The sequence below is a fragment of the Astatotilapia calliptera genome, chromosome 3 (assembly GCF_964374335.1).
Source record: "Astatotilapia calliptera chromosome 3, fAstCal68.1, whole genome shotgun sequence".
In the NCBI taxonomy this organism is placed as follows: Eukaryota; Metazoa; Chordata; class Actinopteri; order Cichliformes; family Cichlidae; genus Astatotilapia; species Astatotilapia calliptera.
The window spans coordinates 80,519,044-80,544,261 of record NC_137424.1 but is presented as its reverse complement, the minus strand read 5'-3'; the positions used below and the strand labels follow the sequence as shown (position 1 = coordinate 80,544,261).

Here is a 25,218-nt window from a genome sequence, read left to right as displayed (position 1 = left end):
GGGGTTAATGAACACACACAGAGACCAAATTCTGACACATCCAAAACCAAGAACTGTGAAGGAGTTGCTTTCCTTTCTTGGCTTGACAGGTTACAGTAGGCAGTTCATTCCGAACTATGCGGGTAAAACGGCCCCTTTAAGGGACCTGATCAAGAAAGTTGGTGTTCGAAATCTGAAGGCTGAATTGCCTTGGACGCCGGACACAGAGACAGCGTTCATTTCACTAAAACAGGATTTGTCAAGAGCCACAGATCTGGCCACACCTAACTATGATGAGGCATTTTATCTTGATGTTTCAGAAACAAAGGGAGTTGTGAATGGTGTGTTGTTTCAGAAAAAGGGGGAGGTAGGGATGTACTTATGTATGTTAGCATAAGATTAAATTCAACAGAAGTAAGGCATCCCACATGCACACAACACGCAGCAGGAGTAGTAAAGATAATTCAGAAAACAGCACATATAGTGAGGGAACACCCACTGAAAGTGCTTACTACACACAGTGTAGTGGCCTATGTGAACTCACAGGCATTCACAATGACTCCACTGACGCAACAAAGGTTGAGCAAAATTTTAGAGGCGCCAAATTTGATATTCACACATGAAGGAATAAATATGGCAGACCTAATGGGGTCAGGAGAACCACATGACTGTATTAAGAAAGCCCAGGTTGAAGGAAAAATCGAGGGACAACAGTCGGCCCAGAGAGCTGAAGTGATAGCCCTAACTCGAGCCCTGAGGTTGGCTAAAAACATGAGAGTGAACATCTACACTGACTCAGCATATGCGTTTGGAGCAGCTCATGTGGAACTGGCTCAGTGGAAGAGAGCCGGGTTCAGGACGGCCACTAATGCACCCATCTGTCACAAAAAGGCCCTGGAGGACCCAGACGAGGTAAGTATTATAAAATGCAAAGGCCACTCACAAGCAGACAGTATGGTGGCAAGAGGAAATCAGAAAGCTGATGAAGCCGCAAAGGAAGCAGCGGGCTACAAAGGACAGAGACAACTGGTGCAGGTAACCCCAGAAGAGGAGGTTAGCACTAACAGCATGGAAGAAGTTAGACAGGCTCAGGAGGAGACATCCCCAGAGGAAAAGGGGGTGTGGGAAAACAAAGGAGCCTGGCAAGATGGCGGTTTGTGGAGGGGGCCAGATGGGCGTCCCGCTTTAACGGCCAAAATGGCGGAACAAAAGGTGAATGAGGCTCACGGGCTTGGTCACGTGGGAGTGGAACAGATGGAGAGAAATTTGTGCCGATGGTGGCATCCTGATTTGAGAAGGATGATACTGGAAAAGGCCAGAACGTGCCTAATTTGTGGGGCACACAACCCAAAGCCAGCAGTAAAACCTGAAGCTGGTAAGGTTCTCATGCCAGGAAGGTCAGGAGAAGAGGTCGTGATTGATTATACCGACATGATTGATACAGGCCCAGGTGGGGTGAGGTATTTGTTGGTGTGTGTGGATGTTCTGACTGGATGGCCCGAAGCATGGGCGACCAAATGTGAAGATGCGAAAAGTGTGATTAAGTGCTTAACCAATCATTACATTCCAAGGCATGGGTTTCCCAAGAGAATTAGATCAGACAATGGTGCTCACTTCAAGAATAAAGATTTGCAAGAGGTAGAGAGGATGAACCTAAATTTGAAAAGCAAGTTGGCTAAAATTTGTGCGCAGACAGGGCTAAATTGGGTCGCAGCCCTGCCCATTGCTTTGATGACCATAAGATGTTTATGATGATGTTAACTTTGTATTTCAGGTGCAGTTATAACTATTTTATACATATTGCATTTTGTGCTTTTAAAGGAGTTGTGGCTCAAATTTGTCTCTGGAGGGTCATGAGCCTTTGGCTAGCGCTATGATTAGCCAATCTACTGTGAGGATAATATGAGTTCATGAAGGATTGCACACGCTTACAGACACAGAGTTAAGAAACACACATGACAGTATTGATTCCAGGCAAAAGGCCCTAAATTCATTTAGCTTTTAACGGAACTTAAAGAAGGACCAAAGAGGTAGGACAGCATATATTTTGGTTAAGTCTGATACATTAGAATTAGAAGGTATTGTTACATTAAGGGAGCAAAATGAAATAAAAAGGTTATACCAAAACAGGTGATAACATAGAAAATGTGAGGTTTTAAAATGAAGTTAGTGTTAACACATAGGAGTTGTTTCAAGGCAGCATTTAGCTATGATGTAATGTATACAGGAGTAATTGCTTATATGCTTAAACTTAATTGATTAAAGTGGTTGTTTTCTTTTGGAGTAGATTAACTTGCAGCAGCGACAACTTGTGCACAGGATGTTGATGATCAGATAAGGGAAAGTAGAGCGAGCAACTGGACGTGAAACCAGCGCTTAAAAGAATTTTAAAGTGATGAGTGATGTTGAAGAGTATACATAAATACAAGTCAATAAGTTAAGAAGATAATTAGGATCAGGCTTTTGATTAAAGAGTCCCAGATAGGATAAGTTAGGGAGATGCAGGAAAGGTGTTTTGTTTCCTTTGCAGAAGATCGATCTCGGCGACCACAGGAGGGGCGAGGATCCTGGAGATCTCGAGGTTCGAGACCACCAGAGAAGGGTCTGCGTGAGGACACAATGTATTGTGACCTCTGGTGTTCCAGAGGTCAAAAGGGGGAGTGTCGAGGAGGGAAATTATTTTACTGCTATTGTCAAATAATTGTCATTGCATTAATAATATAATCTGCAGCATGGATATTGCATTCCAAGGTTTAAACAGTGTCTCTTTCAGAAAGACTGAGTTGCAGGCTGACAGGAAGTTGTATGCAGAAGTGAAACCAGGAAGTTATTTTGAGCCGCAGGCTAAGACGAGGCTTTAACAATGTAACAGATAGCTTTAAGAAGGCCTTAAGCAGCTATGACTATTTTATACACAATGCATATCTGTGCTTATTAAAGAGTTGGAGCTCGGTCAATTAATTGGGGGTCGGAAGCTTTGTTCGGCGCGATGTTCGGACAATCTATTGTGCAAGTGACTTGGAGCCAGAGAAGGAATTGCAATACATGCTTACAAAACACTTATATATCAGATCATTTTATATTAAGGTTTTAGTAGAGGTTCTTGATTAAAACATTTATTTAGTAGAAGACATACACATAGTCTCAGTGAGCTTCTGGTCTGGTAAAAGGTCAGAAGTGCAACAGGTGAATTGAGAAAGAGCATTTGAGGACGAGACACAGACAGTAGGTGAAGAGATGACACAAAGAGCATGTGAGGTCAACACACACACACACACACACACACTTTAAATTAGATTTATTTAGAGGAGAGGTTAGTTATGTTTGGCTGTAACTGCAAAATTGTCTTGGTAAAAGAGGAACCGTTTCTTGGTGTCTCGGCAAGAAAGAGGAACAAGACAAGAACTGAAAGGTAGACAGGAAGGGCTAGCCATGAAAATAGAAGATGATTTTCTAGGTGAAAAGTCAATGATGATGTTGATCTGATCTATGTATAAAATGTATCTGTGACGTATGAAGGGGCGTCAGTAAATAAACCCTGATGCTATAAAATATCTGTTCATGCTTTGATTAAGTCGAAGACTACTTCCTGTCTGCGTACAGAGTTGTCTTCCCACATGTGAATTAAAATCTTCGTTTGACTTCACCCGGCCGGATTGGTGTGGTTATTCTTCGATCACCTCTTGTACCCTTCCTCAATATTGAATCTTAACACATTTTACAGTTAATTCATTTAGATTAAGATTTGTTTACTTTGAAAATTAGACTCAATTAATATTTTCTGGTTCAGAAAAGTCTTAAACACAAAGATTCACATGTTAGTGGCCACGTTGAGCCTCCTGTCAGTGTTTAGTTTCACCAGACTAGCTCTCTGTACCTGGCTATATCACCATGGTAACAGATGCTGAACACAGCCTGGTGTAGATCAGGTTATGTTCAGTGTCAGATTTAAATCAGCTGTAAGTGACACATTTTCTCTGAGTCTTTTATGTCCAGTCTGCTCTGAGCTGGAGCTCATGATAACATGAACGTCACAAACTCCTTCACCAGATTGTGTGTCAGAGCTGAATGCAGCGAGTAACCTTTCATGTTTAAGTGGATCGAGGTCAAAGTGTCACAGCTGTCAGCTTACAAATAAACTGCAGCACAGAGCGCTCACACACATTCACTCATTCACATGTTAATGATTGCTACCAGCATCGCTTAGTCTCCTTTGATGCAGCAACAGTGTTGCCTGTGTTGTTATAGTTACATATTGTTTATAGCTCTGTGTCACCTGTTAATGTAACAATATTTCTTATTAATGGAGGTGAAATCAGTGGGTCTACTTTGTGTGGAAGAAGACAGAAATAACGTATGAATGGTCGTTGTGTGGATGTGGAGAAGAGAGGCCCCAAATGCAGGCTGAAGCTGAACATCCTGGATGACTCAAACTGTTTCCCTCTGCAGTGACAGCTGCTTGATGCTGTTTTGTTTTAAAGCCCATCAGAAACACATAAATACCTTAACAGTACAACTTTTATTAATATTTGTAATGAAGCTTTTTTCCCAGGAGGTCTTAGTGATGCTGTAAATGTCACTAAGTGCAGTTTTATTCTCACAGACAAACTGTCACATGTTAAAAAACTGTTGAAGGTAAACGTTACAAATTTGTGGACTCATTTCTATAAACTGGCTTCAATCAAGCAGCAACTAAATTGTCAAATAGAGCTAAAATATTTTCATGAATTATTTTCAGCACTCATTTATTGTTAGACAGACAGACTTTATTGTGTGAAGAGCGTGTCGTTTACCTGAGCTGTGAGATAAAAGGCAGACACTGCAGCAAACTCCTCACTTCACTCTCTTCATGTGAGCAGCCTCTCAGCTCCACTTGTTTCTTCTCTGGTTGGAGTTTCAGCAGCTCCAGGAGGATGGAGGTCTTTCTCTCTGAGAGGTCTATGGACCAGACTGCAGGAGCTGACTGGAAAACTGGCTGTAATGATGGAAGGACACTCAGACCTGTTTTAGTCTCATAAGAGTACAGGTCCAGGAGGAAGTCACACCATTTCTCTTTAAGAGGACTGTTTTTGTATGTGCACACTGATGCTAACAGCTCCAGGATCTTCTCTGCTGTCTGCTGCTCTCTCTCTGCTGCTGCACAGAACAGACTCACAAAGATCCTCGTTCGGTCTTCATCTGATGTCTCAGCATCAACTCTGCAACAATAAGAAGGAAACATTTAGAGATGATTTGATGTGAGCTGCATAAAAACAGCCACACACTGCTGATGGACCATCTGGTCCATGTTTCCTGTACATAATGACGCTCCATGTTAAATATAACATAAACGAGGGAAACATATCATCTCAGTTGCAGCACATAACTAATTTATTAATCCTCATAAAAACAAGAAAACACAAATATTTTAGAAATTTGTCAAAATTCCACTTTTAGAAGCTTCTTTAAATCAAGAAGAGACGGTAAAAACTTTACTTTAAGATTAAATGAATAGAAAAAGTTGTTTTCTGCTTTCTTTGTAAAGTAACTATATACTATGTGTATACTGCATGTGGTGAACGCATGTTCTCCATCAAAACTCTTCACTAAGCTTCTGAATACAATCTGACTTACCTGAGCTGTGAGATAAAAGGCAGACACTGCAGCAAACTCCTCACTTCACTCTCTTCATGTGAGCAGCCTGTCAGCTCCACTTGTTTCTTCTCTGGTTGGAGTTTCAGCAGCTCCAGGAGGATGGAGGTCTTTCTCTCTGAGAGGTCTATGGACCAGACTGCAGGAGCTGACTGGAAAACTGGCTGTAATGATGGAAGGACACTCAGACCTGTTTCAGTCTCACAGTCCTTCACATGGGAGCACAGATCCAACAGGAAGTCACTCTGATATTTGTCATTGTAATGAGAATGAAGAGGGAATGTCTGATAAGAGCAGACTGATGATAGCATGTTGAGGATCTTCTCTCCTGTCCTCTGTTGTCTATCTGCTGCTACAATGAAGAGATTCACCAACAACTCAGTTTGATCTGAGAGATTTCCTGATGACTGACAGAAACTGGAAGAAAGAAAAGGAAACACGATGTGATGATTTGATCTGAGCACAACAAACAGAAACAAGCAGCACTGATACCGTCCTAGATATGTCTCAGATAAATATCTCCAGCATTAAAAGTACATTAAATCCATAAGGTCAGTACTACAGTTGGTTCAATTATTTCTATAAAGTAACTCGACTGGATTTTAAACCACAATTGAAGATCACATGAAAACATTGAGTGTTTAATAAGTAAAACCAAAGAGCATACCTGAGTGAGTGGATGTGGGGTAAATGGTGTAAGAGGAACGAGCTCGCACTTTGACAGACTCTGTGATCACAGTGAAGGCAGACTTTCACCTTCCTCTTCCTCTTCTGCAGGACTCTCACAGCTCCGTCATACAGTTGTGTTTCACTGTTGACTGGGAGGTGCAGCTGATTCTCAGTGAAGTCAAGTAAACTCACGTAATCCACGTCCCCATCAGTCAGAAGAGAAATGGTCCACAGCTGGCGTGACAAGGAGTCACTCCTACAGTTGGAAGGTTGGTAGAGAACTTCATTAGTTCACATGTAATCAGCTGCTGAGAACTATTATTATATTATATATGATTATTTATTATTATTATTATATTATTATAGTCTATTTGTGTAGATTCATGCTGAAACTGAAGAACCATGTTCGCCTTTTTCATGCAAAACTCCTAATTTGTGCAAAGCTGCCAGAGGCTTAAGAGGATTGACTCTGCATACGATATAAACCAGAGACGGGTGAGCTGATGTGAGTTTGCAGCCTTCAAGGTTTAGAAAGTAAATCTTAAACAAGTGTAAAATGTACATTCAAAATACGAACAGATATAGTCAGCAGAGTCACCGCAGTTTGAACAGGATGTAAGAATCATTCTGTCTACAGAAATAACACCATATAAGACACATGTGGAGCTTCAAATGTTAGAGATCCTGCAGCTGGCTTTTGGGGCTGTGCAGGGCTCTCTCTTCTGGAAGATGATTGAATAAAAAGAAATATAAAATGTTTTGACCACTATGAGTCAGATTTTCTCTGTTCTATCATGGGGACAAAAGAATCTGGGTTTAATACAAATTTACCTCTTGTAGCAGTTTTTGTCTCTGGTTATAAGGACAACTTTAACCTCCTAGGATGTGGCGTCCACATATGGGGACATCACAATTTGGTTGCCTACTAGACAACAATACTAAGTTTTGCTCTTTCAAATGAACCACGTGGCTCAAAGGGGCACAATTGTTGTTTCTCCTTTTGTTTTTGTACTCAGGAAAAATGCTGCTGTGTTCAGACACCAAATAAAGAGTTTTGTACATCATTACTCAATTGTGACTGTATAGTGTTCTACTATAAAGTCACAAGAGCAAAAAGAAATGTAAAATGCATGAAAGAGTTTGGGTGTTAGGAGGTTAATGGACTGATCATTGCTGACGTGTTTGGGTCTTGCTGTTTGGTTAGAAACTAAAAAACAAAGATACTTCTCTTAAATCTTAAAGGTTTTGACTCACTGTCAGCTTGTTTGTTGTGTTCAGGAGACGAGCTAATATTTATAATTGATTGTACATTAATGAGAAAACTGTATTGAACTAGCAGACTAACAACATGAAAATTTATCTAAACACATTTTTGTAAAGGAAATCCTTATATTTATGTTTATATGTGAACTAGAGGGTGAGACATTTTGACTTAGTGGATTTTAACTGAACACAAGGTAACAAAGGCAGTATGTTTCTCATTGGAGAATAAAAGCTATACGTGTCTGCCTGATAACTCAGGAGTAACAGCTACAAATGAACACAGCATTAATCTGGCAGATAGGTCTGTTACTCTAACCTTACTTTGGGTTGTCTTTAGCACTGCTCATGGCCTCTGATCATGAAATTAACTTCACAATAATTATGAGACCATGGGTCAGTGTGATGCAGTGGTGCTAGTTTACAAGTTAAATGTGCTTCAGCTGAGACTGAAAATGTCTTAAATAAGTAATAAAATCTCTCATTCAAATGACAAACGTCCAGGTAAAAGTTAGTTAGCTTTCTGGGATCCCCTCACCTGGATTATTATGTATGCATCAAGACTAAAGAATAATGTTACCAAATACCTAAAGACTACGTACAAACTTTCTGCTGTCTACAACTCACTGGAAACATGATGAAACAAAGCTGAAACAAATCATTCTCACTACTATGTTTTCATTTTTCACTTTAAGAAAAACACATACTGCTCTAAATCACTGAATGCTTTACATTTAAAACATTAAAAACAGATGTACAGAACCCTTTAACTTCAGATCTAAATGTTCTCACTTACCTTTGAAGTTTGCTGAGGCATCCCAGCAAAGGCCTCATTCCCTGTTTTGATGCTGTTGTATCCTCCAGGTTCAGCTCTATTTTCCTCTCCTGACTCTGGCTGATTACATAGGCCAGAACACAACACTGCTGAGGATCAAGAGTCTCTCCACTCGCATCAATACAGTAGTCCAGTTTATCCAGGAGGCAGAGGCAGGCATCAGGTGACTGAGACTCATAGAGGCATTGACATAAGAACATTAAGTCCATTTCACAGTCTTCACTGTCACTACAACCTACAAAGGTGGTCACCAAGTGTTTGAAGAACCAGCCAGACGTGTCTCTGAGCTGCTGAGGAGGAAGGAGACCTTCTAACAAATCAGTGTTCTTCTCATTCAACAGTCCACACAGGAAAGGGACCAAGTGTTTCATGTGTTTGCTGCCCTGAACCAGACACTGCTGTAGAACACATCTGGTCTTCTCTGGATCCTTTAAGACCCACAGAGCTGCAAAAAACTCCTGAACCGTGTAGTGGAGAAAGGCACACAAGGGTTTCCTTACAGTTGGGCTGATTTGAATTACATTCCTGCTCAAAATGACCAAATTAGCACAGCTGTCTAGCTTGGGCAGTGATGTTAGGCTCACATTTTTCCCTTCTGTTGCACAAAAAGCTGCCTGAGATAAAGACAGTATTGCATCCCATTTAGTGCTTTCATTTTCAGGTGTCTTGGAAACATTCCTCTGATTGCAGAAATGGAGGATATTGAGGTATATTTCAGTAACTGTGCAGGGATGTGGAGAGAAATCTGAGCCCTCAAAGCTAAAGCAGGCGACCACCATCAGGGCGTACATGGGGACGTGGCAAAGAGAGAATAACTCCAGGTTACACAAGACTTTGTTGAGGTGGTTCTCACTCAGATTCTTGGATAAGTACTCTCTGATGCCCTGCTCACTGAAGCCTTTCACTTCCACTCTGAGACAGTCCCAATCCAACAGGAAGTCTGCTGACTCCACCTCTGGTCTGCAGGTGATGATGATCTTTGCTTCAGGTAGAAGGGTCTTCTGTATGAGCTCCAGCACTGCAGACTGAGTTGATGTAGAGGGAACATTTGGTACTCCATCAAAAATGATGGTAACACTGTCAGCATTATTCTTTATGTCCACTAAGACCTCATCGTTGCCTTCATCTGGTTCACAGAACACACTGAAGAGAAGATCCTCCAGTTTATGGACCTCTGTGATGTTGGGTGTTTCTCTCATATCAAAGTAGAACATGTAATCTAGATCCTTGTTATCTTTCTCTGACCACAGTTTCAACATCTGATGGACCACAGCTGTTTTCCCAGTTCCAGGTTTTCCTACCAAAAGTATTTTTCTTTCATATGTTTTCAGCAGTTCACTGGGAGAGGTTCCATGTTTGTCCTCGGGTATGTAGGCCTTGAGTTTTTTAGTGCGAACCTTCCTGCTTTTCTTGATCTTTGACTTTTTTATTTTGGATGCTGAAGCCTGTCCTGGTGTGTCTAACACAAGTGAAGTGTAGGACAAAGACGTCTCCTTGTTGAACAGGACTGCTTTACTTTGGATCCATGATCTTTCTGAAATCTTCTGAGCTTTAAATTTCAACTTTTGCTGGTATCTGTGACACGGTTTAGGGCCTGAAAGAAAAGAGGTGTAGGAGAAATTTATTAAAAATTGATTTAGGGATTTAACTCATGTGTCACTGAACAACACTGCATTATAAAAGAGTGTGATCACGAGAAATCTTGCCACAGACTTCAGTTTGTTTAAAAATACCTTGTAAATCTGTTACATCCATGTTGGTGTCATCCTTGAAGGAAAAGCAGCTGATCCAATAGTTCAGGTTAAATTTGTCTCGTGAAGAGGAATCTGATGCTGTAATTTCCAGAAAAGATGGCGGCCTTTCTGTTCTTCTCTTTCTTGTTATGTCAATAATCCTGAGAAACTCATAGCAGGCTGCTTCCCCCTTTTTTATGACACGGTTCACAATCTCTCTGGTTTTGTCAAAGTCGTCACCCGCTGTCTTTATTTTACTGACTTCTTCCTCTGAGAAAACTTCTTTCTGGTAGAGATGCTCTACAATCCCATTGAGCCCCTTTAATGTTCCCACCAGTTTGGGCTTGGCCCTCCTGACGTACTCCACAGCGGACTGAGATGTACAAGCCATGTTTCCTTTATTTCATGTACAAGCCATGTTTCCTTTATTTCCTGGGTTTCTGTTGAAAAAAATGTGGATTTAAACAAAATGTAATTCATTTCAAAGATTCAGACTAATATATAATTTTGATGTTGCTCCTGTTCCTAGCATTGCTAGGCTTTGTTTTAAATTGATGTGAAACATCAAGATGGCGCCGGTGAGGTCGGCTGCCGTCACGACTGCTCCGACCACTTTTTCTTTGTCTTTGCTTTTTAAGTTAGTTTTCAGCGTTTCTAAATCGGCAAAATCATCACCATTGGGTACATTAGGTATGACCGTGACACTCTTGTTTCTATTGGTATACAATGTACTCACATTTCGAAGTTTTTAACTCCGGATCCGAGCTGGCCGAGTGAGATCTTGAGGGAGAACAAAGGGAAGCGGCGGCCTAGAGGGAAGCGAGCCGGCGTCAGGAACAGGCTGAGAGCTCGTGCACACCGCACACCTCTGCCTAGCATCCTGCTCGCCAACGTCCAGTCACTGGAGAACAAGCTTGACGACCTCAGGGCCAGGATAAAGTTCCAGAGAGACATTCGGGACTGCAATCTCCTCTGCTTCACCGAGACATGGCTGAACCCAGCGGTGCCGGACCACGCCATCCAGCCGGCCGAGTTCTTCTCGGTTCACCGCATGGACAGGACACGGGACTCGGGGAAGTCAAGGGGAGGCGGCGTGTGTTTAATGGTGAACAACAACTGGTGCAACAGTGCGAACGTTGTTCCTCTCACACGCTCCTGCACACCAAATCTGGAACTACTGTCCATCATGTGTCGCCCTTTTTATCTACCTCGGGAATTTACATCGGTCATTATAAGTGCCGTTTATATTCCACCACAAGCGGACACGGTCACCGCCTTATGCGAGCTGCATGAGGCACTCACACAGCACCAGACACAACACCGGGACGCTGCGCTTATTGTGACGGGGGACTTTAATAGCGCCAACCTCAAACGCGCAGCGCCGAACTTTTATCAACACATCACCTGCCCCACCAGAGGTGAAAGGACACTGGACCACTGCTACACTACGGTCAAGGACGGCTACAAGGCACAATCCCGCCCTCCGTTTGGCAAATCTGATCACGCCGCCATCTTCCTCATGCCAAAATACAAACGAAGGCTGAAACAGGAAGTTCCGGTTCAGAGGAAGGTCGCGCGCTGGACGGATCAATCAGTGGCCGCGTTACAGGACGCACTCGATGACGCAGACTGGGGCGTGTTCAGAAACAGCTCCGATGATGACGTCAACGTGTTTACGGAAGCGGTTGTGGGATTCATCCGGAAACTAGCGGATGATACCGTGGAGACAATGACTATCAAAACGTTTCCCAACCAGAAGCCGTGGGTGGATAAAACCATCCGCGACGCTCTGAGATCCCGCACCGCTGCCTACAACACGGGACTCACGACGGGGGACATGGACCCGTACAAAGCCGCGTCATATAACGTGCAGAGGGCGGTGAAAGAGGCGAAGCAGCGCTACGGGAGGAAACTAGAGTCACAACTCCAACAGAGTGACTCTAGGAGCCTGTGGCGGGGACTAAGGACAATAACGGACTATAAAGCACCAACGACCGGTATGACGAACGCGGCCGTGACTCTGGCAGACAAGCTGAACACTTTCTATGCTCGCTTCGAGGCTGCAGCTAAGGACTCCAACAATGCTAGTGTTAGCGGCGCTAACGGCTGCAGACAGGAAGATACTGCCAGCACCGGAAACGTGCTCGTCATCTCCGAGCATGAAGTAAGGAGAGCCTTCAAGAGAGTGAACACCAGGAAAGCAGCAGGACCAGACGGCATCCCAGGTCGTATCCTAAGAGACTGCGCATACCAGCTAGCTCCTGTGTTCACTGAGATATTCAACATCTCTTTATCTCAGTCGGTGATCCCCACATGCTTGAAAGAGTCCATCATTGTCCCTGTCCCGAAGAAACCCCACCCTGCTTCTCTCAATGACTATCGCCCTGTAGCCCTCACCTCAGTAGTGATGAAGTGCTTTGAACGCCTGGTCAGAGACTTCATCATTTCTTCACTACCAGACACACTGGACCCACTACAGTTCGCTTACCGTCCAAATCGTTCCACAGACGATGCCATCTCTCATCTCCTCCACACATCACTCACTCACTTGGACACTAGAAGGGGGATTATGTTAAAATGCTCTTCATAGACTACAGCTCTGCATTTAACATCATAATTCCCTCCACACTCACCACCAAGCTGGAGCATCTGGGACTCAGCTCATCTATGTGTCAGTGGATCTCCAACTTCCTAACTGGCAGACCACAGGCAGTAAGGATGGGCGGACATGTCTCAGCCTCCACCACTCTCAGCACTGGAGCCCCCCAGGGGTGTGTTCTGAGCCCCCTGCTGTACTCTTTGTACACATATGACTGTGTGGCCACTACCAGCTCCACCACCATCATCAAGTTTGCTGACGACACCGTCGTGGTGGGCCTGATCTCTGATAACAACGAGACGGCCTACCTGAAGGAGATTAGGAATCTGGAAAACTGGTGCCAGAGGAACAACCTCCTTCTAAACGTCAGTAAGACAAAGGAGCTGATAGTGGACTTCAGCACTAAGCAGGAGAGGAACTACCAGACCCCCGTCATCAACGAGTGCCCAGTGGAGAGAGTGGACAGCTTCAAATACCTCGGAGTTCACATCACGCAGGACCTGTCATGGTCCTGTCACATCAACACCGTGGTGAAAAAGGCCCGTCAGCGTCTCTACCACCTCAGACGCTTGAGAGACTTCCAACTGCCCTCCAAGGTGCTCAGGAACTTTTACTCATGCACCATAGAGAGCATCCTGGCGGGAAACATCTTAACCTGGTTCGGGAACAGCACCATGCAGGACAGACGAGCTCTACAGAGGGTTGTGCGATCAGCTGAGCGCACCATCCGCTCCGAGCTCCCTGACCTGCACTCAATCTACAGCAGGCGGTGCTGGACCAAGGCCAGGAAGATGGTGAAGGACCTCAGCCATCCCAACAACAGACTGTTCTCTCTGCTGAGGTCAGGAAAGCGATTCCGCTCCCTGAAGACCAACACAGAGAGACTGAGGAGGAGCTTCTTCCCGCAGGCGATACGGTCTCTCAATCACACCACCACACAGTACTGACCCACACATATGGTTCTTACACACACACTGGACATTCTGGACTTTGTTTTCACTTCATCACTTAAATCACTGCTGCTGTTATTGTGTATATATTTATTTATACTTCTTGTGTATTTTGTTCATACATTCTTATATAGTTCTATATTGTGTATTGTGTATTTTGTTTTACAGTTATTTTATTTTTTTTTCAATTTAATTTATATATTTTATCTTATTCTTTCCCAGTGTGTTGTACAGTTATTTCATGTTTAACCTTAATTTATATTTTATTCCTTCCTAGTTAAATTTACCCTTTTAATTTTTCATATTTATTTCCTATCTTATTCATAGCCTTTTCCTTTTTTGTTTTCTTTAGGTCACGAGCAGTTGTCCAAGCATTTCACTACATATCGTACTGTGTATGACTGTGTATGTGACAAATAAAAAAATTTGAATTTAAGTGTGTTTATAATTTATCCTCAGTCTTTGACTTTTAGTTTTTTCAGCATTCTGGTTTTTGATTTTATTTTCTTGTCTTCTTTAAATGTTTTTTTTTCTTTATTATTTTGCAAGTGACAGCGCCACCACTCTCTTGGTGGCGCTGTCACTTGGTGTTCGCTCGCTCTGCGTGAGAGTATCACTTCCTGTTCCTGCTGAACCACAGTGGTGTTTCTGAGTAGCTTATCTGCTTAGCAATTTAATTAAAAACTTTTAGATACATTTTTTTCATAGTATAATCTTCGCGTGCTTCATCCGAAGCACACTCTCTGTGTACTCACTACCTGATTTATAGCCAAAGTATTCACTTACTGTGTATTTACTGTTTCGCTAGCTTAGCTTAGCTCTCTGTCTCTCTTCCACAGCATGTCTTTATCCTGTCTTCCTTCTCTTACCCCAACCAATCACAGCAGATGGCTGCCCCTCTTTGGGCTCTCACACTCTGAGGGGCCTCTGGATGTCTGCCTGGATCTCTCTGCTTCATGCCCTCATTGGAGGGGCTATCACTCCCCACACCCTCTAGCATATTGTTAAATGGAGAAATGTCTTAAAGCATTCTCAATCATCCAGGAAAGTAAATCTCCAAAAGTTGATTCTGTTCATCTGGACGTAGCGTTTTGTGGGAGAAACGTTTCATCATCATCCAGGTGACTTCTTCAGTCTCAGCTGACTGCAGGTTTCAATCTTATAAACAGTACATTTGCATATTGACTGAAACCAGCCCACTGAAGGAACAATGGGCTGGGAGATCAGTTTCTTCATCATTAATATGCAAATTGTCATGACCATTGATCAAAGACCATTGATCAATGTGATGAAATGTTGCTCCCACTGAAAATGCTACCTCCAGATGAACAGAATCAACTTTTGGGTACATGGAGAAACCTTTTGAATACAAGCGCGCTCACGCACTTAAGCAATGCGGTTGAAAAATGTGGGTGCGCCTAACTTTTGTGCTGGTTTTCTTAGGCGCACCAGTGCAATCATGGCAAAAAGTTAGTGTAGAGCCCTGTAGATGAGACCTAAACTAAACACAACTGTAGCGACTTCCACAGTTGCTAGAGGTCGGGGATGGAGTCTGCCTATTTGCCTGACGCGCTGTCAACTTTACGCAATAATGCGAGAGGTGGAATTGCTTGCTTGTTTATTAAAGTGCTTTGAGAGTTTACAGAGTAATGTCATCGGCTCCTGATTCAGACTCTTAAACATCACAGGCTCTGATGCAACAAGGGGAAACTTGTGCAGCGGTCAACAAAAACTGCGGCTCCAGCCCTCCTCTCACAGAATGACAGACTGACCACGCCCTCTTAATTTCACCACTAGCACCCACGTGACTCCCGTTACACATCACCATAGCAACCAAACAAATGAAAACCCAGTGATCATCAAAATTTAACACATTTAGTTATGGCTGCTACAACAACAAAACCCTGACTAAATAACGGCACAAGAACTTAATATATTTCCAATATAACATAAGAAATCAGAAAATACAAAATAAACTCAAACAGCTGGGTCACACACCCAGCCCCTGACAAATTGTCTGATTAGAAACATCTGGAAAAACACAAGAAGACCCTCACTGTTGTTTAACTTCCACAGCTGAAAAGACTCTCAGCTGATCTGCATGTTTCATCATTTCCTCTTATTGTTTTTTACTAAATGTTTATTGCTTAGTGTTCAGTCCATCGTGTCAGTGAGGGGCACAGACCAGAGGGAGGAGAGCAGGTAATCATCATATCTGTGAGCTTTAGAGCAGACTGAAAATTACTACTTTAAATATTCATAGATTATTTTGAATAGGAAGAAGAAATCATCTGTGGTTCTCATGTCATGTTAAGAAAAAATAATATTACAATTGTGTATTAAACAAGTAGATTTTAATGTTTATTACAGTCACTAACTCATCATGTAAAATAAGCCACAGAAATTAGCATTGGTTACACCGCACAGTGCAAAAGTCTTGAGCCACCCATGACATCATTATATTTCCCTTCTAAGGATCCAGATGTTTTTCTAATTTCTTAATGCAACAAGTTTCCAGCTTTCTTTGAATATGGTGTAAATGTTTGTTTGTTTCTCTGCCTGCTACACATCTATTGTAGGATTTGCCCAGCTCGCCTCTCCCGGACAACCTTCTGCTCTAAGCTTCACCTCCACCCGCGTCAAGTAAGGCTGCTGCAATCTGCTGCAGGTTCACTGAAACCACGTCTAGCCTGCTTTCAACACGTCCCTGTCACAGTGACTCTGAGGTCTCCAGCTCATAACTGCACTTGCCAATAGCTTCAAGGTTCCTGCTGGATGTTACCCCGTGCCTGGTTCCCCATTCCTCGTCCTTGATGACCCCCCCCCCCCCCTCCCCTTTGTGACTCTTAGCCCTCACCCTAGCACATGTGGGGACTCCTGCCACTATGGTGGCTCACTGAAATGTTTACTCATAGTACTGTTTCATAGTTTATAGCGTTTTTCTCACAGTACTGTTCATACCGGTTCCTTTAGTGCTTCGACAGCATCTCATAGCTTGTAGATCATTTCTAGTGATTCATTTTGTTTCATGCAAAGTGATGTGACTCCTTGTAAAAGAACATCCCTCAGAACTGGTTTTTAGGCTCTCGTCTTTAGTTTGTCTTTCACTAAAAGTCTTGTTTTCATTACTCTCTTTTGTCACACCTGACTTCCTGTAATAAACTTTGAGATCTGAGAGTTATTTATTTCACACTTGGTTCAACAGTTTCCCTTCATACACACACAAACTGTGATTTCCCTTAATATCACACTGCACCCCTGAGTGAACAGGAGCAGGAAGAAGAAAATATTCTTATTAAACCGTGTCCCCTATCTGCACTCCAAATGATATTACAAGTGGGCACCATCAACCAAGGAACACATTAACGTTTGTCTACAGTTCGTAGCACAAAGCACACAACAAGAATATAAGCAGCAATATACCCCACCGCATAATAGCAAGGAGAAGAGAATGACCCCCAGTTAACTCACATTTCTTTCAAATTCATCATATTGATTTATCATTTTAAACATAGCACATTTTAAAACAGCGCATGTTTGTACAACTCTTACAATTATAATGAGCAGTTCCACAATCTTATAACCGTTGGACTCATTTGTGTAGTCCTGCCAACTGATGCTAAAAATGATATTTCCTTCTGTCCTCACCTCCTAAACAAATTGAAAATGATATTTGTAACTTGAGGGCTAATATATTATTTTTAGCCTTATTTTGTCTGTAATTTCACTAAATCTTTCAATAGTTTCAATTTTATGAACAAATGATTCGTTTGTCCTCTGTATTTAACGTGAATATGAATCCTTTGTGTCACTTTCTTCTGTAATAAATATGGAGGTTTTATGGTATTTACATATGTATCCCCCCAAATTTCTACACAGTAACTAAGATACAGGAAAAAGTATAAAGTATGCATCGCCTTGTAGTCTAATAAATCTCTAACCTTACCCAAAATATAAATGTTTTTAGCCATCTTATTTTAAGTGCTTTTGAGTTGTGTCCACTCCCTCGTTTCGGGCGTGACAATCTGTTTTATTTCTCCACTATTAAAAACACTCTGGGATAACAGCTGAATGATTACTGGTTGATCTCCGGGATTTCACAAAAAACATTAAACAACATAAACTTTCTTTACTGTTTTGTAATGTCTGTAGTTTCTAATTATTGCTTTTAAATCGTATTACTTCACTACTTAAACTCTTCTGCACAAAGTTTGAAGTCAAAAACATCCCTGGCCTTTGATTTGGTCACTTCCTGTAACCGTGACGGGAAAAACACGAACAGCTGTGTCTGTCAGAGACCCTGCAGTACTGTTAGAATGGTTTATGGATGTATTTGTTGATTGTTGTTATTAACATTATACATTTCTGTGTTACACTGTCTGCTGTAATGTACAATAATCCTTCCCCTGAGTAGCCCGGTATGGCCGACGCATCGCCGTAATAAAGGCAGCCATATAGATATGACCTATATATTTTACAAAAAACCAAAAAACGTTTGCCGTACATACAAGTTAGAGTCGTAACACTTGTGTCTCTCTTTAAACGTTTACAGCTCAGTTTATGGTTCCCGTGTCTGCAGGAACACCTTATTTAACCTCAGCGTATCCTATCATATCCTGAACACATGCGGAGAGTTTACGCGTGGATCAAGTTTAAAGCGAAAATAACTGAATGTGACGATGTTATGAAACACACACTCGAAGTAACGGCGGGAGTCTGACCGCAAAACATCTTTAAAACTAAAGAGAAAACATACCTGAGCAGCGAAGCAGAGTCTCCGAGCTGAAGCTACTTTTATTCATAAAGAAACACTTCCTGTAGTTCCTCCTCAGCTGTGTAGGTCCTGCTGGTGTCCACACGATGGCGCCATTGTAGTAGCAGACAGATGACACAAACCACTTCTGTGGACTTTGAAAATGTTTTCAGTGAGAAACGGAAAACATTAAATGACTGAAATAGAAAGATCATTCTATAAATACACTAACAACAATAAATAGTGTGATATACACAAGGGCACAAATATAAAGAGTGAAAATGTGTAGTCAAAAGCTTCACACTGTCAGCTTTCACCAATACAAAGATCGAGCAGATGCAAAACGAGTACCAGCAAAATATCATTGCTCACTCACATCACTCAGTCGTTACACTGCACCGACAGTTTGCAGCTGCATGCCTGAATGTCTTCACATCACGAAGGATTTAATGTATAGATTTATTTTGACATGTTATTAATATACTGTACTACTTGTTGTAGTTAAAACAAGTCAAACTTGCATCAACACAACTAAATTTCTCTCCACCAGTCTAAACCAGTCCTACAAATATCTCCCAGTGTGGCAGCACAGATAACCACTGGTGTATAAGGTGCTTCTGAATTCACAATACTTTGATGAAGAACCTGCTGAGTAAACAATCAGCCTGTTATTATTGCTTCCTACATCTGCTTTTTGAAAACCTCCCAAAGGCCCGTTTAAGAGCCACGTCAGTGTATTTGTATCTGTTCTTGCTGCATCTTCATTGGTCTGTCTCTCTGTTGCTATCTGCCGTTTTGTCTCTTTAGCTCTTCATCTTTTTGTTTTTGTCAGTTTTTGTCAGTGAGCTGGTGAACTTTTGTGTGTCTGCTGCCTTTGTTTGTGTGTTCTCAACAAGATTCGCCCCAAATTCAAGCCCTGCACATCTTGCCAGACTCCCAATCAGGAAGCAGAAAAACCTGCTGTCTCCGCTCTGGAAGTCTGTCCACCAAGAAAAGCTCTGACTTCTGCTAAATGGGCCAAACTGGGCAGAAAGTATACAAACACATCCTTATAGAATATGATGTAACACTATAATTCTGAAATATAGTGGGCCATGAAAGATACATCCGACTCATCCTGCAGCCTTCAATTGGAGCCTCCAAAGGATGCAGACCCTGGCTGCGTCCCAATTCAGGGTCTGCAGCCTTAAAGGCCACATTTTGAGGCCAATTGCATCACAGTGACGAAATGAAGGCTGTCCCAACTCAAAGGCTGCTCGAGATGCGGCCTTCATTTCCCTGACAACAACAGCAGACACGTGGTGTGTGTGCGGGTGTCTGCCTCTTATAACCACAGTGATTCTCCTGTGGTTTGAAATCTCACGTGATCTTGTGACGTGATCACGAGTCCAAACACTAACAGGTCACCTCAACAAGAACAGATTCAATCCTAATGATTTAGTTACCATAGAAACATGAAATGGTTTGGTTGACAGCACATGTTAGACTGTTGTAAACGTCGCAGCCACACAGTCACACTTCCTGAGTGTTTCTAACATGATGGATGTGAAACACTGAGTGATGCTTCATCACATTCACACTCACAGCTCCTCTGTCAGTGTCTCAGCTATGCTGGCAGCCTGGAGTCACCTGTAACATGACTGTGGGCTGATGCTGAACTCTGACTCTTATATGTGTCTTATTAACCTCAGAGCTGCTCAAACTGAGGGAGGCGGGACTTACAGCACAGGAAGTGATGTCAGAATATAAAGGCTTTTAGTCCTGAGTGAGTGACAGGTTTGACGGTGACGTGGATCTCCTTCAGACCTGGATCACAGTCTTCACACTAAACCCTTTAAAAAGTGTGTCGTTGTGCAGTTAAAGCTGTTTGTGTGACACTCTGCTGCTGCCTCAAACCACATTGTGCGCTGTCTATCTTGCGTGCTGCACAATAGCGTTTAATATTTAGTATCTACTGTTATCTACTGCTAGCTAGTTTATTGTGATGGTGCTGTATTTATTATGTTGCTCTTTTTTTGTTTGCTTTCTCTTCTGTTTTTTTCTCCATACAGGTGATCCAGGTGTTTTTTCTCTCTTCCCCCCCTTCTCACCGTCTCTTCTCTCCTCTGGTTTTCTTTCTCTCCCTCTCTTTCTTTCATTCTTTCTCCCTGTCCTATCCCTCAGTCATGTCTGTCCTGTTTGTAACAACCGAAAATAAAATAAACTCATAATTATAATAAAGGTCAATCAAATGGACCAATATGGCAAGGCCATGATGATCCACTGGGTAAAATAAATCCGCTTGGCATCTTTCTTGGCCTTAAGACAACAATTCTGATGGTAAAGATCCAAACGGGACACAAAAAAAAAAAAAAGTAGAATGGGAGGCAGAGCCTTCAGTTTTCAGGCCCCTCTTCTGTGGAACCAGCTTCCAGTTTGGATTCAGGAGACAGACACTATCTCTACTTTCAAGATTAGGCTTCAAACTTTCCTTTTTGCTAAAGCATATAGTTAGGGCTGGACCAGGTGACCCTGAATCCTCCCTTAGTTACACTCCAAAAACTCTGTTGTTGGATGAACACAATTTAATCATGGCACCTTTTTCTACGTGATTTAACCAAGTACAATAACCGATTTTTGACTATGTCAAACCAACACATTTGGCATTTGGTTGTTTGATGTAATCAGATTACCTTGGATCATTGTAGTATACTCACATTAACTTGAAGAGATTTATTTAAGCATGTAGATTGAAAGTTTTAATTCATTCAACACAAGTTAAAAACTTCAGGAGAACACAATGAAATCTTGTTGTTTGAACAACTACTTTGTTAATCAAGGGAATTGCTGCTAGTCTTGCTTAACGAACCAATATGTGGGTTGATGGTTTAATAGAGACAAACAACCATTTACACTTACATTCATGGGTAACTTAGAATCACCAATAACTCTAATTACACCCTGCAAACCAGCCAGATTGTGGATTTGAACCCAGGCCCTTCTTGCTGTGAGGCTTAACAAAACTAGGAAAGTTGTGATTGATGCAGAGTTTTCTGTATGTTTTTGTCTTTGACAGGTTAAACCACAATAAACAGCAAACACGTAGTGTGGGTGTAGTTGTCTGTCTCTTAAAACTCCAGTGATTTTCCTGCAGTTTGACATCTCATGTGTCATGGTCCCCGCACCTCGCCAGCTGACAGCAGTCAGGCTTTGTTTTGTTTATTCTCCTCTCTCGCCTCTGCTCTCCCTTTCTCTCTCGTCCTCTTCCACTCTCTCTTTCTCCTGCCGGGGCGGAGCTCAGTATGGGCTCCTGCTCCTGGCCCACGCACCTGGAGATGATCAGCACACCTGCCGCTGATTATGAGAATTGGAGTCCTACTTAAGATGGCGAGTCTGCTCTACTCGTCGCTGGATCGTTGAGCCGTCAGCGTCAGTCGTCCTGCACTCTGCAAAGTTTGTTCGTGAGTACGTCTGAACCAGGAGACTAACTGTTTCTCTGTCTGTGTATAGATTTCCCCTGGACCTGTTTTCCCTGTGCACGGTGACTGAGCGTGAGCAAGAGTGATAGAGGAAAGAAGAGGAGCTGTGTGTGGTTGCGAGGGCTGTATGGAAATCTCCCGTCCCTGGACTCCTGCCCCTTTCACTCCCGGACCCTGGAACCACAGCCCCTTTTCCCCAGACACCGTTGTGTGTGTGTATATATTTCACCGTGGAGAACACTGTAAATAAATTCACTTTTGATTTGAAGAAACTTGTGGTCTGCGCCTGAGTCCGCTCCACTAATCGTGACATCATGGTATCTTGTGAATTTCGTGAGTCCAGGCAACAAACCACTCTTACTAGATTGTATCCTGTCATCTCAACATGAACAAGAATTAAGTTGCTGAGTTTCATGCAGATGCTACATGATTTAATTATGTTCACCATAGAAAAATGAAATTATTTAGTTCAAATTACAAGTTTGAATCTTGTACATGTAACAACCACCCAATAGGTGTAGGCTGCTGGGGGGCTCCCATGATGCACTGGGTGTTTCTTCTTCACTCACTATGTGTTAATACACCTGTACGTCTTTAATCATTAGTTATTATTCATATCTGGCTCTTCCACAGCACATCTTTGATGTCTTCTTTCTCTCACCCGAACTGGTCACATGGCTGCCCCTCCCTGAGCCTTTGGCACATCCTGTGGCTGCAGAATAAGCAGCAGCTCAGGAAACAACACCTACAAAGTGTTTTCAGTTTGACCCACAGAGCTGCAGAGCATGATGGGACCCGGTGATAAACTGGAGCAAAGCTCATGCTAACATCACACACAGCAAACATGTTAAACAGGGAGGACGGTAACAGAGGGAATGATCAGGACAGTGAGCTGCGGTCACCACAGAAACACTGTTTACACAGACTCCACAACATTGTGTCGGTGTTGTGTAATCTGTGCCGAACACAGAACAGAGACGTGATAAGAAAACCTCTGATCAAACATGATGAATCCTCAAGTGTCAGTGAGAATAACAGAAAGGGAAAAGTGAGTCATTTGTCATGAGAAGTGGGGCTCAGGAGGTGGAGCAGGTCACCTGACAACAGAAAGGTCGGTGGTTTGATCCCTGGCTGCTCCAGTCTGCATGTCAAAGCATCTTTGCTGGTCATGTTACTATGGTAACCCAGAGGAGTTTAATATGATAAGTATCAATTTATTCATTAAATGAGACAATCAGTCAAAAGTCAATCAGTCATTTTTAATCAGCAGTGTTTTTGGAATCATCACATAAATTTAAAACAAAACCAAAAACGCTGAACAAGTTTGTAAAGTTTCTACAGTGTTTCCACTTTTCTTCTCTCACTTCTTCTTCTTCTTGGTCTCCTCTCTGGGCAGACATGCTTTCACTTCCAGCAGCTGAAACATGAAACATGAGCTACACTTTGCATGTTCACAGTGATGCACGCGTTTGTAATTGTACAAGATTATAACTGATGATGCTGTGACAACATGTTCTGTTGAAATAACTTCACCACAGCTGACACAGAACGATACAAACACATATTTTAAAGCTATCATTTTATAATTGAATGTTATGAACAGTAACAGAGTTACAGTGTAAATGAAACATATTCACAGCGCTGTTTGCTACGATGAGTCACCGTCCTGTACTTTATGAGTGTTTAAGTTCTTTGAGTCGTCAAGTTTACGTCTCACGGATTATTCTGGAACTCCTGTTTGTCTCGGTGTCTGTTTCCCTTCCTCTCTGTGTCGAGTCTGCGTCTCTGTCTTCTGTACTTCCATCTTATTTTGCCCGTCTTTTCTTGCATTTAGTTTCCGCCCCCGTGCGTCTGTTCTCTTCTATAGAGTCTCCAAAAGTTGATTCTGTTCATCTGGACGTAGCATTTTGTGTGAGAAACGTTTGGTCACTCATCCAGGTGACTTCTTCAGTTTCAGCTGACTGCAGGTTTCCATTTCTTTCCATTTCTCTCTGATTTGGTTCCGATCACCATCTCCGTGTCCCAGATCTTCTTCCTCTTTCTCTCTCTGTCCCCCATCTTGCCACCATGGGGAGCAGGGCATTCAGCTGCTCTGCTCCTCGACTCTGTAATTCCTCCTGATATAAGGAATATCACTTCCTTCTCTCTTTTTAAAGTGTAGACTCAAAACTCACATGTTCAAAATAGATTATCCCACATAACCTCTCAACTCTGCTAATTTAAATCTGTTTTACAATTTTATGTGTAAACTTCTTGCTTTGATGTTGCTTTTATTATTCTGCTTTGTACAGTGTCACTGAATGCACTGAAAGGTGCTTTCAAATAAAATGTAAAATAATAATAATAATAATAATAATATATCATCAACAACACAAAAAACATCACCCCTGCAGGGATGACACCTGACAGGTTTGTTTAAGTGCACTGTTCCAAAATTAAAAATACATATTAGTCCTAGTTTCGGACATGTCCAAGCACAAAGGCTGTCTTTCTCTTAGAAAGAGAGAAAAACCCTAAACTAACTGGCAGGATCAACCTAAGAACACAAAAAACCATCAGACAGATAAATGACGCTGAGGTTTCGCTTCCTGGTGGAACAATATCAGAACTTCGGGTGTCATGACGGTGCTGCACTCACTGTTTCTGGCTTTAACTGGTTACTGATGTTTACTTGGTCTGAACTCAGACCTTAGAGTAACTACCCCCGTTCATTTCCCCCACATAATATTTACTGGTTGCCCACAAGAAATGTTCTTGTTGGCAGCTGCACAGTTCACACAACACTAATGTTTACTGTCAGATGCTTCTGAAACATCACAGTGTTTTATTCCTGGAATGTGAGTTTCTTCCCCGGGTCTGTCTGTTTGTGTGTGTGTGTGTGTGTGTGTGTGTGTGTGTGTGTGTGTGTGTGTGTGTGTGTGTGTGTGTGCGTGTGTGTGTGTTTGTCACTTTTACTGCTACCTTCCAGATGTTAGCTGCCAAAAGATTTAGTAAAATGTTTATTATCAACTTGTTTTTTATTTTCCAACCTAAATATCACCTGCTTTAAAGCAGCCTGGTTGTCTAGCAGTACTTTTTTCTTTTTTTCTTCTTTTATTTCTGTCCCGTTTGGCTCTTTTGCCATCAGAATTGTTGTCTAAAGGCAAAGAAAGATGCCCAACGGATTTACTTTACCAAACTGACCATCCCAGCCTTGCCATAATGGTCCATTTGATTCACCTTTTATTGTTTATTTTATTTTCACTTGCTGAATACGGGACAGACTTGACTGGGGGAAAGAAGGGGAGAAAGAAAGAGGGAAAGAGAAACAGCTGAGAAGAGGGACGGGGGAGAAGGGCAAAAGACAAAAAC

At 42.3% G+C, this 25,218-nt stretch overlaps 1 protein-coding gene across 1 annotated transcript in view; it reads right to left on the bottom strand.

Annotated features, from left to right (window-relative positions):
• Positions 1 to 18,509, bottom strand: part of LOC145423549 (uncharacterized) — a 37,300-nt gene extending 18,791 nt beyond the window's left edge. The window contains exons 1-6 of the mRNA XM_080296190.1: positions 18,413 to 18,509; positions 10,108 to 10,547; positions 8,336 to 9,968; positions 6,278 to 6,535; positions 5,593 to 6,027; positions 4,981 to 5,177 (exon numbers count right to left, since the gene is read on the bottom strand). Of these exons, the coding sequence (XP_080152316.1) occupies positions 4,981 to 5,177; positions 5,593 to 6,027; positions 6,278 to 6,535; positions 8,336 to 9,968; positions 10,108 to 10,498 (2,914 nt within the window). The 5' untranslated portion in view covers positions 10,499 to 10,547; positions 18,413 to 18,509. The remainder of the gene's footprint in view (positions 1 to 4,980; positions 5,178 to 5,592; positions 6,028 to 6,277; positions 6,536 to 8,335; positions 9,969 to 10,107; positions 10,548 to 18,412) is intronic.
• Positions 18,510 to 25,218: the final 6,709 nt, after the last annotated feature.